This window comes from Pristiophorus japonicus, chromosome 22 (assembly GCF_044704955.1).
Source record: "Pristiophorus japonicus isolate sPriJap1 chromosome 22, sPriJap1.hap1, whole genome shotgun sequence".
Lineage (NCBI taxonomy): Eukaryota > Metazoa > Chordata > Chondrichthyes > Pristiophoridae > Pristiophorus > Pristiophorus japonicus.
This window is the reverse complement of record NC_091998.1, coordinates 22,233,718-22,246,024: the sequence shown is the minus strand read 5'-3', so window position 1 is coordinate 22,246,024 and position 12,307 is coordinate 22,233,718. Positions and strand designations below refer to the sequence as shown.

The window sequence follows — 12,307 nt, the reverse complement described above, 5'->3', positions numbered from 1 at the left end:
GCCTGAGGCACTCTGAGAGAGGCCTGCGAAGGAAAAAAACACCAAAAACATTCCCAATACGTCGCCATAACATGCAGTGCAAAAAAACCCTGAAAAGACCATCACACTTACTTGAGGTCGGCATTGCTTAGCTCACTGCAGCCGCTACAACTTGGAACGCCCTCTTTCGCAGGCGTTCCCACCAGGGGGCGCTGCGGGGCGCTACGGGTTGGGTAGGAGACAAAAATCAAGCCGGCGTGGCACGCCGGCTCGCCTCTTCCGGGCGGTAACGCTCCGCGCCCCGCCGAAACCGGCTCCGAAAACCCCGGCGGGGCACTGGAAGCTGGCCGGCCGCCCGGAAGAGCTCACTGCCACCATTGCCGCCCCTCTGGGGTGAAAACAGAGACAGACAGCAGCAGAAAAATCCAGCCCCAGAGATCCTGAGTTGAGGATAAGATAGTCATTAATAAATCCAACAGGGAATTCAGGAGAAATTTATTTACCTCGAGAGTGGTAAAGATGTGAGACTCGCTACCGCAGGGATTAGTTGTGGCGAAAGGTATAGGCGCAATTAGGGGGAAGTTATATAGCACAGGAGGGAGAAGGGAATAGAAGGATATGTTGATAGGGTGAGATGAAGTAAGGTGGGAGGAGGCTCGAGTGGGGCATAAACGGCAGCGTAGCCCTGTTGGGCCGAATGGCCTGTTTCTGTGCTGTACACCCGATGCAATTTAAATGTAAAAACAGGCGCGATGGGCGAACAGATTTGGTGCGGAATCAGCAGCAGAGTTTTGGATGAGCTGCTGTTGCTGCGGAGTGAAGGATGGGAGGCCAGCCAGGAGAGCGTTGGAATAGTCGGGCGTGGAGGTGACAAAAGGCATGGATGGAGGTTTCATGGTCAATGAGCTGAGGCAGGGGCGGAGGTGGGCGATGTTACCGAGGTGGATATTGGCAGCCTTTGTGATGGAGAGGCTGTGGAGTTGGAAGCTCAGCTCGAAGTCAAATAGCAAATGCATTATTGATGTGAAAGTTGGCCTCAGTGATTCCACAGTCAATCTACTCAAACCTGTTGAAACAATTTAAAATCCCTCTGCAGCTACCTCTACCATAATTTACAATACAATAACTGCTCACAATATTTGTAGATGTACTGCAGTCCAACTCTGATATTCATTAACTTTATTGGATTCTATCCCTGGTGGTAACAGAGAATTGTCGCTGCCAGGGAGGGATATTAATACCAGGGCTTTCATGAGTTTATTTGCCGTTAGTGATCGATAGGGCCAGATTAATCCATAGGCTAATAAGGTCTTAGGTCCTCATTTTTTAGGCCTTTGACGTTAGGCACTCATTCTGGGATCTTGCAACGTTCTCGAGTCCATCGAGAGAATCAAAGATGATGAACATAAGAGCATAAGAAATAGGAGCAGGAGTAGGCCATTCAGCCCCTCGAGCCTGCTCTGCCATTTAATACGATCATGGCTGATATGATCATGGACTCGGGTCCACTTCCCTGCCCGCTCCCCATAACCCCTTATTCTCTTATCAGTTAAGAAACTGTCTATTTCTGTCTTAAATCTACTCAATGACCCAGCTGCCAGATGAACCTCAAAAGCCAACAATAAGAAAAGATGCAAAGATACTGAGTGATGCAGTGCATAACTTGGAGACTGGTATGCTGCGTGAAGTGTAGAGTCATATACTTCAACCGTTCAACAGATGCAGTCTAAGTTTGCAAAGTGCCCAATTTGACCTCTCCACTGCTGTAAACTTACCGATAGATATCCTGGGGCATATTTTATTGCTGCCGCAGCTGGACACCAGTGAATGCAAGGTGAGCGGGTGGGACTGGGGAGGATCAAGCACCATACGGGAGACTGCTCCATCTCCGTCTGTTGATTTCAATCAGTGGAGAATCCAGCAGGCTCTCTGACCAAGGGTCTTCCTCTATCCGACGTGCCGCGATGCAGGAACTGGAGACTCTGCTCGCGTGCTAGCAACCAGGTTTCTGCTTCCTTCCCGCTCCCTGATGCTGTTATCCTAAGCAGAGCAGTGGGTCGAACAGATCTTACCGCTGTGGGATGAGGCACTTTTGATTTATCCAGCCCAAAAATTGTTTTGTTTGATTTAAGATGCAGCTGAACTCCTGTTGTTGGGATTCGATAAGAGGTTTAAAGATATCGGGGGCTGGATTTTTGGCTAGTTGCTGCCTCTGTTTCCCCCCCCCCTGGAGGGGAGGCAATGGCGGCAGGAAGCTCTTCCATGCGGGCAGTCAGCTTCCGGTGCCCCGCTGGGGTTTTCGAGGTCGGTTTCGGCGGGACACGGAGCATTACCGCCCGGAAGAGGCGATCCAGTGTGCAACGCCCCTGGTTGCGACACTGGATCGATTTTTGCCTCCTACCCGACCCTTAGTGTCCTGCCGAGCGCCCCGCTGGGACCGCCGGTGAAAACGGGTGGTCCGACCTATACCGGCTCCAGTGAGGTCAGTAATGGCCACCTCGGTTAAGTGAGATTGTGTTTTATTTTACTTTTTGCGATTTATGTTGTGGTGGCGTGGGCTATGTATTGGGAATGTTCTTGATGGGTATTTTTTCAGGTTTTTCTCCTCCCCCTCCCCCTCCCAGACCCCTCTCAGAGCGCTCTGAGGCCGGCTGTTTAGCTCGGGATTGCCGCATGCTCAGCCGGCCTAGCGTCCTAAGAGAGGTGTGTAACGCCTCTCCTAGCGCTCCGCCCCACACTCAGGGCCCAACTGATGAATTTTGCTGACTGAGGCGCAAACTGTTCCCGGGCGCAAACTTTACCGCCCCGCCGCCATTACCGCCCCGAAATCAGCAAAGCTGAAAATCCAGCCCTTAGGACTTTAAGATAGCGTTGTGCAGGCTCCTCACTCCCAAACTCTAATCCTCACTCTCAGTCTCTGTAATCCTCACTCCCACTCTCTAATCCTCACTCCCAGACTCTCTAATCCTCACTCCCAGACTCTCTAATCCTCACTCCCGGTCTCTGTAATCCTGACTCTCAGACTCTAATCCTCACTCCCAGTCTATGTAATCCTCACTCCCAGTCTATATAATCCTCACTCCCAGTCTCTGAAATCCTCATTCCCAGTCTCTGTAATCCTCACTCCCAAACTCTAATCCTCACTCCCACACTCTAATCCTCACTACCAGTCTCTAATCCTCACTCCCACACTATAATCCTCACTCCCGGTCTCTGTAATCCTCACTCCCACACTCTAATCCTCACTCCCGGTCTCTGTAATCCTCACTCCCACACTTTAATCCTCACTCCCGGTCTCTGTAATCCTCACTCCCACACTCTAATCCTCACTCCCAGTCTCTGTAATCCTCACTCCCAGACTCTCTTATCCTCACTCCCGGTCTCTGTAATCCTCACTCCCACACTCTAATCCTCACTCCCAGACTCTCTTATCCTCACTCCCGGTCTCTGTAATCCTCACTCCCACACTCTAATCCTCACTCCCAGTCTCTGTAATCCTCACTCCCACACTCTAATCCTCACTCCCAGACTCTCTTATCCTCACTCCCAGTCTCTGTAATCCTCACTCCCAGTCTCTGTAATCCTCACTCCCACACTCTAATCCTCACTCCCAGTCTCTGTAATCCTCACTCCCACACTCTAATCCTCACTCCCAGTCTCTAATCCTCACTCACAGGCTCTGTAAACCTCACTTCCAGATTCTGCCATGTTTACTCTGATCTCGACAACAGACGCAGACTATTATTTCCACAGTGCAGCATATTTGTCTATAGGTGACTGGTGCTGCAGTTGTCGTTGTACATATTCGGAAGTAAATTGCCAATTTATATATTGGTCGATAATGACATTTTAAACTGTTATTTTCTTTACCAAATTCTATTTCAATCATTAATCATTGTTGTGGTAATTATGTCAATATGGCAGGTGCGGTCTTTATGTGTACTTTAATATATGATACTCATTGTATTTGTTGCTAGACAGTAAATAGAAATAATTTTAATGGAGTATTGTTGACAGAAATTTTTGCTTTCACTGTTCAAGTAATTGCTTGCCATTCTTGCAGTAACAATCTGTATTAATTGTCATGGTTTTAATTTAATTGTGGAAAACCCCCGAGCTTTTTTGTCCCCCGAACTCCCTGTCCTCCTCTCCTGAAGACCCTCTGACTCTTGTCGACGCATGGGTACAGAGACCAGTAGCTTGTAGGTGTCCCACCCAATGACCCTACTTTATGAGGGAGCCTTGATAGTGAGAGTAAGCAGGCTCTTCGTCTGAAACCAGCGCTTTACAGCCAATGAAGTACTTTTTGAAGTGTTGTCAGTATTGTAATATGGCAGCCAATTTGTACACAGCAAGCTCCCACAAACAGCAACATGATAATGACCAGATTATCGGTTTTGTAGTGATGTTAATTGAGGGATAAGTATTGGTTACAACATAATCCGCCTGCTCTTCTTCAAAAAAGGGATCTTTTATGTCCACCTGAGAGAGCAGACGGGGCCTCAGTTTAACGTCTATTCCCATAAACGGCATCTCCAACAGTGCAGCACTCCCTCAGCATTGCACTGGGAGTTGTCAGCCTGGATTTTGTACTCCCAACCGAGCCACTGGCTGACTCATGGTCGGAGCTATTTGTTTATGGGGTATAGTTTCCTCTATTCGGGTGAGGAGGACAGGAGTGGGATTGAATGCGATGCCCCTGAAGTCAAATAGCCTGCTGACATCGCTGTTACTCATGAAGAGTGGCCACTTGGGGCGAGTTACTGGGGAGCTGCCACTGCCTCTGGGCCTTTATCCAGCATGGGTGAGCACCTACAGGAGAGAAAGGAGAGCATTTTCTCTGAAGAAATTAAACATGGTCAGAACTGGAAGAGAAAGAAACGATGAAAATGCGTATGGGCCGTGGAGCTCTGAAGGAGAAATCGTGTAATAGCTGCCCTCACAGTTCATGTTCCAACACTGCTGCTTCTAGCGACTGTATTATTTGATTTATATTAATTGCCCTTTGCTACGAGCAACTTATGTAGCACATATGGTTGCTGTTTGTAAATCAGGGGGGATTTGCTGTATCTGTCATGGTTGAGCTGTGAAGGAACAGGTGCGAGTAGGTGCAGCAAGTGAACTGGATAATATAATTAACAGCAGCTATTTATGCTGCACTCATATTCTGAATCTGTTTATCTTTTAAAAAAATTAGCTACACCACAGATTACCAAGCAGGTACCGTCTAATGTTTCAGTACTTTCCATATTAAGATATACAAATTATTTTATAAATATAATCAAGTAGCTATGCTAGCTGCGGGGGACAGTGTGATAGGAGCACAATATTCTTTAGATTGATCGAGCGAGGGAGAGAGAGAGATGTAACCCCTTTCTATATTTTTGGAATTCACAAACCCATTCTTTGAGAAAGGGTTGGCTTACGCAAAAAGGTATTTTATATCGGGGATCAAGGGATACAGGGATAGTGTGAGAAAACGTTGAGGTAGAAGATCAGCCATGATCTTATTGAATGGCGGAGCAGGCTCGCAGGGCTGTATGGCCGACTCCTGCTCCTATTTCTTACGCTCTGATCTTCTATGGTTTCTCCAACAGTACATCAGACAGCGGTGAAGTGAAGGGCCACTGTATCTAGACCATCTGTCATGGGAGCCAGTGAACATCATCATTATTTTCATGAGTAGGGTTGACCAGTCGTGATTGAGTTCATAGTCTATCTCATAATTCTAGATATTTATTTTGATGTGACTGATGGCATATTCTACTAATAACATTTGTGGTATGTTTTTGACTGAAAAAACCCAAAACCTATATGATCTTAATATCTAGAGGATTAGAATACAAGGGGATAGAAGTCATGCTGCAGCTAAAAAAAAACCTTTGTAGGATCACACCTGGAGCACTGTGAGCAGTTCTGGGCACCACTCCTTACAAAGGATATATTGGCCTTGGAGGGAGTGTAGTGTAAGTTTAACTCCAAGGGCTGAATTAGGAGGAGAGATTGCATAAACTAGGGTTGTTTCCCCTGGAATTCAGAAAATTAAGGTGTGATTTGATTGAACTTTTCAAGGTATTAAGTTGACCTGATAGGGTAGATAGAAAGAAACGATTTCCGCTGGTTGGGGAGCTTAAGAGGGAAAATGCGGGTCATTTGCACAAACGACTTTTCGTCCGGGCGTGACATCTCCGCCGACTCCCGTAAAATTCCGTGGGAGTTCCGCGGCAGCTCTAACCGGCAGCGCCCCGGGATGTTGCACCAGTGATCATCACCGCGCGGAGCGACCTGTTTTCGCCCCGGGGCCAAAATTCGGTAACGCCCCGTGAAGCTGCCGGGGGCGATGTCCCCGACAGTTTCGCGGGGCGCCTAGCGGGGCTGCAGGCCGCTCGCGGGGCAAAAGGTGAAGGGGAGGTGCGGCAGTAAAAATTAAAATGGCCGACTTAGCGATTGTGGATCGCGGGGTCCGTGTTGAAGCCCGGCCACTCCGCTTGTGTGCCGGCTGCTGCCACAGCTCCCCGCTCCCTGGTGGCCCAGCAATGGCCCTGTTTCCCGCCCGCAAAGTCGGAAGCTTGCCCCTTTAATGGAGGGAGAGGGCCCTGTCTACCCGCCAGCACTATGTAGCACTGGAAACGTCGCACCCCGCTCCCGCCCCCCGACAAGAACTGCAGCACGAGCATTTGCGTGGCAGTCCCTGTCGGGGGCAGTAAGCCCAATATAGCTCGCGGGGCGGGATTTCCGCGCCTGATGCAGGAACTCCCGCCTCGCCTCTGTTGCTGCTCCGTAAGGCATGAGGATATAGCTTAACCATTAGAGCTAGGCCTTTCCAGAGTGAAGTTAAGAAACAGTAAAGGTGCTCTCCATTTATAGGAACCTCCGATGTGATCTGGTTAAGAGTTGCTGTGGTAATGGTAGCGAGTGTTGCTGCAAAGATTTTTTTAATGAAAGTTGAAGATTTCTCGGATCTGCAATGGATAGCCAGTCAGGTTTAGCGCAAAAGATGGTAGAAGTTTGGAATTCTCTCCTGCAAGCGGCAGTTGATGATAGGTCAGTTGTCAATTTTCAATCTGAGATTGATCGATTTTTGGTAACGAAAGGTATGAAGGGATACGTGGAGCTAGGTCCCCAATCAGTCGTGATCTCATTGAATGGCAGAACAGACCCAAGGGGTTCAATGGTCTCCCCCTGTTCCTGTGTTGCTACACGTTTGTGCATGTTGTAAACTCAGGAACATGGCAGCGGAAGTTGTATTGTAACTGGAAATTAGACTCTCTACTTCTGCTGGGAAGTTTTCCATTCATTAACAAACCAAGAATAATTGTTCCTTTTTATTGAATTGTGAAACAATACTCTTGGCAAGGGCTTGAGAGAACGTCATAAAGCACATGACCCAAGGTTGGATTCCTGTAAATCACCAGAATGTCAACTGCTGTTGGCAATAATTCATATTCTGTGGCATTGCTCAATGACAAAAGAAAAACAGAAGAGTCTCTCCTTTCCTGTCACTATTTCTTTATCTCCTACTCTTAAGTCTTTTTTTGTCTCACTTTCTCTGTCTTTTCTGCTTCTTGTCCATTCTTTCTGCCTGCAATAGATCTCTCTCTATGAATCTGTGAGCAATTAGCTTGATGTGACCAACGCCTTAAATTTGAAAATCTGATCCTCGTGCTCAAATCCCTCCATGGCCTATCTCTGTAACCTCCTCCAGCCCCACAACCCTCTGAAAACTCTGTGTTCCTCCAATTCTGGCCTCTTGCCCACCCCAAATTCCTTCATGCCACCATTAGAGACCGTGCCTTCAGCTATCTAGGCCCTAAGCTCTGGAATTCCCTCCCTAAACATCTCCACCTCGCCACACCTCCCTCCCCTTTAATTCATTCCTTAACACCTAAGACCAAGCTTTTGGTCACCTGTCCCAATGTCTCCTTATGTGGCTTGGCTTCAGTTTTTTTCTGATTACATTCCTGTGAAGTACCTTGGGACATTTTACCACATTTATAGATACTAAATAAATGCAAGTTGTTACTGTGTATCTGTGATCCGTTAGTTTTACTTGCAATAAAGCACCTTTTTTTCCACGAGAACTCCTAGGCTCACTAAACTTTACACTGTCTGATTGTTTCTCTCTCTCATTGTCTCTCTGGCTCTCACCCAATATTTTTGTTTCTGCATCTCTCTATTTTGTCTCTGAATCGTTTGCTCACTCTTTGCCTCACTCGATTTCTGTAAGAAAATAGACCTTGCTACGATGGTAATGGTCCCGAGTGTTGCTGCAAAGATTCTTTTTCTGAAAGTTAAAGATTTCACGGGTCTACAACATATATCCAGTCAGGTTTAGCGCCATGGGACATTCCCATAAATGGAACTCACACCTCTCCAATCTGGAGAGCACACTGCTCAATATCTAGTTAAACAATGCCATGACTGGAGAATAATAATAATAGATCCTCATGTAATGTATACCATGATCCTGCATGTGCTGCCATGCCATGCCCACGCTCCTACCTCATTGGAAGACAGACTGAACCGTATTCTCGAGAGACGGGACTGATCGTGAGCCGATGATTTATTTTACAACAACAACAACTTGTATTTACATAGCGCCTTTAACGTAGTGAACTGTCCCAAGGCGCTTCACAGGAGTATTCTGCAATAAAAATTTTACACCGTGCCGCATAAGTAGAAATGAGTGCAGGTTACCAAAAGCTTGGTCAAAGAGAGGTATGTTTTAAGGAGCATCTTGAAGGAGGAAAGAGAGGCGGAGAGGTTTAGAGAGGGAGTTCCAGAGGTGAGGGCCTAGGCAACAGACGGCACAGCCACCGATGGTTGAGCGATTATAATCAGGGATGCTCAAGAAGGCAGAATAAGAGATCTCGGGGGGGATGGTGGGGCTGGTGGAGATTACAGAGGTATGGAGGGGCGAGGCCATGGAGGGATTTGAAAATAAGTAGAATATATGATTATATGAGTTATCATAAGGGGATTCATCTATTTCCTGTCTCTTTTTGCATCAGAAACTCCCCTTCCAAATTATAACAAAATACACGACTTTTTCCTTGTTCTGGGTTAAACGCAACCAAAAGTGCCTGAACTGACTTGACACGAACCTTTTTTCTTCCGATGTTCATAGCTAAGCCTAGAGTCTCTCAGTCTTCAGTGAGCTGAGTAGGCCATTTGGCCTCTCGGGCCTGCTCCGCCATTCAATAAGATCATGACTGATCTGATCATGGAGTCAGCTCCACTTCCCTGCCCGCTCCCCATAACCCTTTATTCCCTTATCACTCAAAAATCTGTCTATCTCCGCCTTAAATATATTCAATGACCCAGCCTCCACATCTCTCTGGGGCAGAGAATTCCATAGTATTACAAGTCTCTTGAGAGAAGACATTTCTCCTCATCTCAGTTTTAAATGGGTGGCCCCTTATTCCAAGGCTATGTCCCTAGTTTTAGGTTCCCCTATGAGTGGAAATATCCTCTCTGCATCCACCTTGTCGAGCCTCCTCATTATCTTACAAGTTTCAATAAGATCACCTCTCATCCTTCTGAACTCCAATGTGTAGAGGCCCAACCTACTCAACCTATCCTCATAAGTCAATCCCCTCATCTCCGGAATCATCCTCGTGAACCTTCCTGAACTGCCTCCAATGCAAGTATATCCTTCCTTAAATACAGAGACCAAAACTTTTCGCAGTACTCCAGATATGGCCTCACCAATACCCAATAAATACAGTGTTTATAAAGGAACAGTTACCATTTCATATACATAATTTATTTCACCGAATTTTCATGACTTTAACTAACAGCTTATCTGAGGGGACGGATCCTGTGTCACTCGGGTGCCATCAAGGCAAGCACGTTGCAGTGATCTTGGAACTAAGTGACCTTGTGGAGAGGCTGGTGTCCCAGGTTTGGCTCACTTTGAGTTTGGGTGGCATCATAATATATCATGTCATTTCTGTTCTGCCAATGTAGGGCTTAATTATACAGGTATTGGGAATAATCAGTTAGATTTATTGTGTTAGATAATCGGCTGTAATCATTGATTTGACACAACAAGAAAATCTCCAATGGACCAAAACTTGTGCCAGTGATGTGAGAAGCCTGGCCCTGCCTGATTCCAGAGATCCTGAAGGCTGGGCCCTGCTTGGTTCCAGTGATCCTAAAGCCTGCACCTTGCCTGAGTTAAACTGTTCAAACTAAGTATGTTAACTGCTTCAGAAAAATAGTAGATAACAGAATTACATATTACAGTGTGAACAAGTTCAGTTGCTAATATTGCAGTGTTCGTTTTTTTGTTTCTGTTCATTCTAATAAGGTATTCTTTCACAGATCAACGTAAAATACTCCCTGATTGTTGCTGATGTCCATTTGCTGATGGAAGGGGTTCTGCTTTTCGGTAGAGATCACTTCTACGTCTGTGAGAATTTCACGCTGTCTGCTTCTGGCGATGTTTACTGCATCAATCACCATCCTTCGAGGTAATAATTAATATGATATAAAACTTAACCATTTGTACCTTTTTCCAGGCAGATGGTGGCAGAGGCTATAGGGGGGCCTCGATATTGTCCCCCAATCATTGCCCTGTGTTACCAATCGTGCATCGCACTGCTGTATGAGACGTCATTGTATTTATGTAGAAAACGTCCGTCCCCAAGCAGAATTCCTTGTCTGTGTTGAATTACCTGATCTCATTTATTAAAAAAATTATTTTATTAAGAATGCACCACCACGGTGCAAGCAGATTCAAAAGGGAATTGGATAAATACTTGAAGGGGATATGGGGAAAGAGCGGGACTGTCTGGATTGCTCTTCGAAAGAGCCGGGGCAGACTCGATAGGCCGAATGGCGGCCTCCTGTGCTGTACTAGTCTATGATGCTATGATTCAGCTTGGGTGGCAGGAGGGGCACTAGAATTGGCCTCAGTAGTTCCTTGGCTACGGAGCGGGAAATTCGCTCCAGGATTCCTGCTGGAAAGGGCACACACCCAGGCATTGCACGAGGGCAGGATCAGGCTAGGGTGCCCCCAGTGGTAGGGTAGGGGATTTGTCGTTACCCTTTTAATTCTTTAGGGCAATCAGAAGTGAGATCAAACAAGACTTTAAAAGTTTCTAATTGTTTTTATGAACGTTAAAGCGGTACAGGTTTTACAGATAGAGATGCACACAACCTTTAAATGAGTCGTACAATTTGCATCTGCTCCGTAAACACTGAATGATTCATTCTCTGCCGAGATCCTGCGTGGTAAGGGGCTAATAATCCATGTCATGTTCCTCTGACTCATGCACTGAGCCCTGGTCAGTTTCGTGAATGTCTCTTATACCCTTCTGTCAGACAATGGGAGCCTCTCAGTGATTTTACATTCTCTCTTCCCCGTGGTCACACGGGCTGATGCTACCAAGCAACACCTCATGTTTCCCACGGTTTCCCTCAGTCTCTCAAGGCCTCATTATCTATAGCCTTCCAGACAGTCTTCCAGTAGGACAATTTTCCAGTTTGGTCAAGCTTCCTAACATGTCCCCTTGAACAGTCAGTTCTTTCAACCAAACTCCATTCCTTTAGCCGGTAATTAATCCAGGTAAAATCAGTCAATGCTTCAGTGCACTAGCCTGGTGACATTCCCTCTCTCGCATGTGAAGGAAGTCCACTTGAGCAGGGTAACGGTGGACACCTGGTAGCTATGGAAACGGCCCCAGCATGAGAGAGTACCTTCAGGAGGGGCGGGGAGGGGGGACGGGGTAAGTGCTTTAATTCAAAGGACATGCCCAAGTATTTGGGCTTTTAACAAGTTAATGTCGCCCTGTTTTTGTGTTGCAGTATTAACGATTCCTACATTTACGACATGTGCAATAAAGATACGGATGGGAAAAATCTGAAGTGTTCCCGATATTCATATAATGAAGTTCAAGAAATCCACCATCTTCGCTTCCTCCTTCAGGTAATGGAAGTATTCTGTTATATGCAACTTGCTATCAGGAGAAATAGAATTCTTGCTGTGTGTTTATAAGACATGATTGATCCATGTACCATACATGCAATATGCCCATGGAAAAGAAAGAAAGACTTGCATTTAAATAAAGAAAAAAAAGAACAACTTGCAATTTATATAACACTTTTCACAACCACCAGACATCTCAAAGCAATTTACAGCCAATGAAGTACTTTTGGAGTGTAGTCACTGCTGTAATGGATCGCAATAGGATTTATTTTCTGTCTGATAGAATAGCGGAAACAGATTCAAAAGGAAATTGGATTCAAAAGTCAGCGTTGGCATAAAGCAGGTTTCATAGAAACATACAAACATAGAAAATAGGTGCAGGAGTAGGCCATTCAG

General features: G+C 46.2%; 1 protein-coding gene across 1 annotated transcript in view; it reads left to right on the top strand.

The window, feature by feature from the left end:
- Positions 1-12,307, top strand: part of wdfy4 (WDFY family member 4) — a 328,629-nt gene that overhangs the window by 177,262 nt on the left and 139,060 nt on the right. Inside the window, exons 44-45 of the mRNA XM_070865753.1 lie at positions 10,306-10,454; positions 11,791-11,911. Of these exons, the coding sequence (XP_070721854.1) occupies positions 10,306-10,454; positions 11,791-11,911 (270 nt within the window). The remainder of the gene's footprint in view (positions 1-10,305; positions 10,455-11,790; positions 11,912-12,307) is intronic.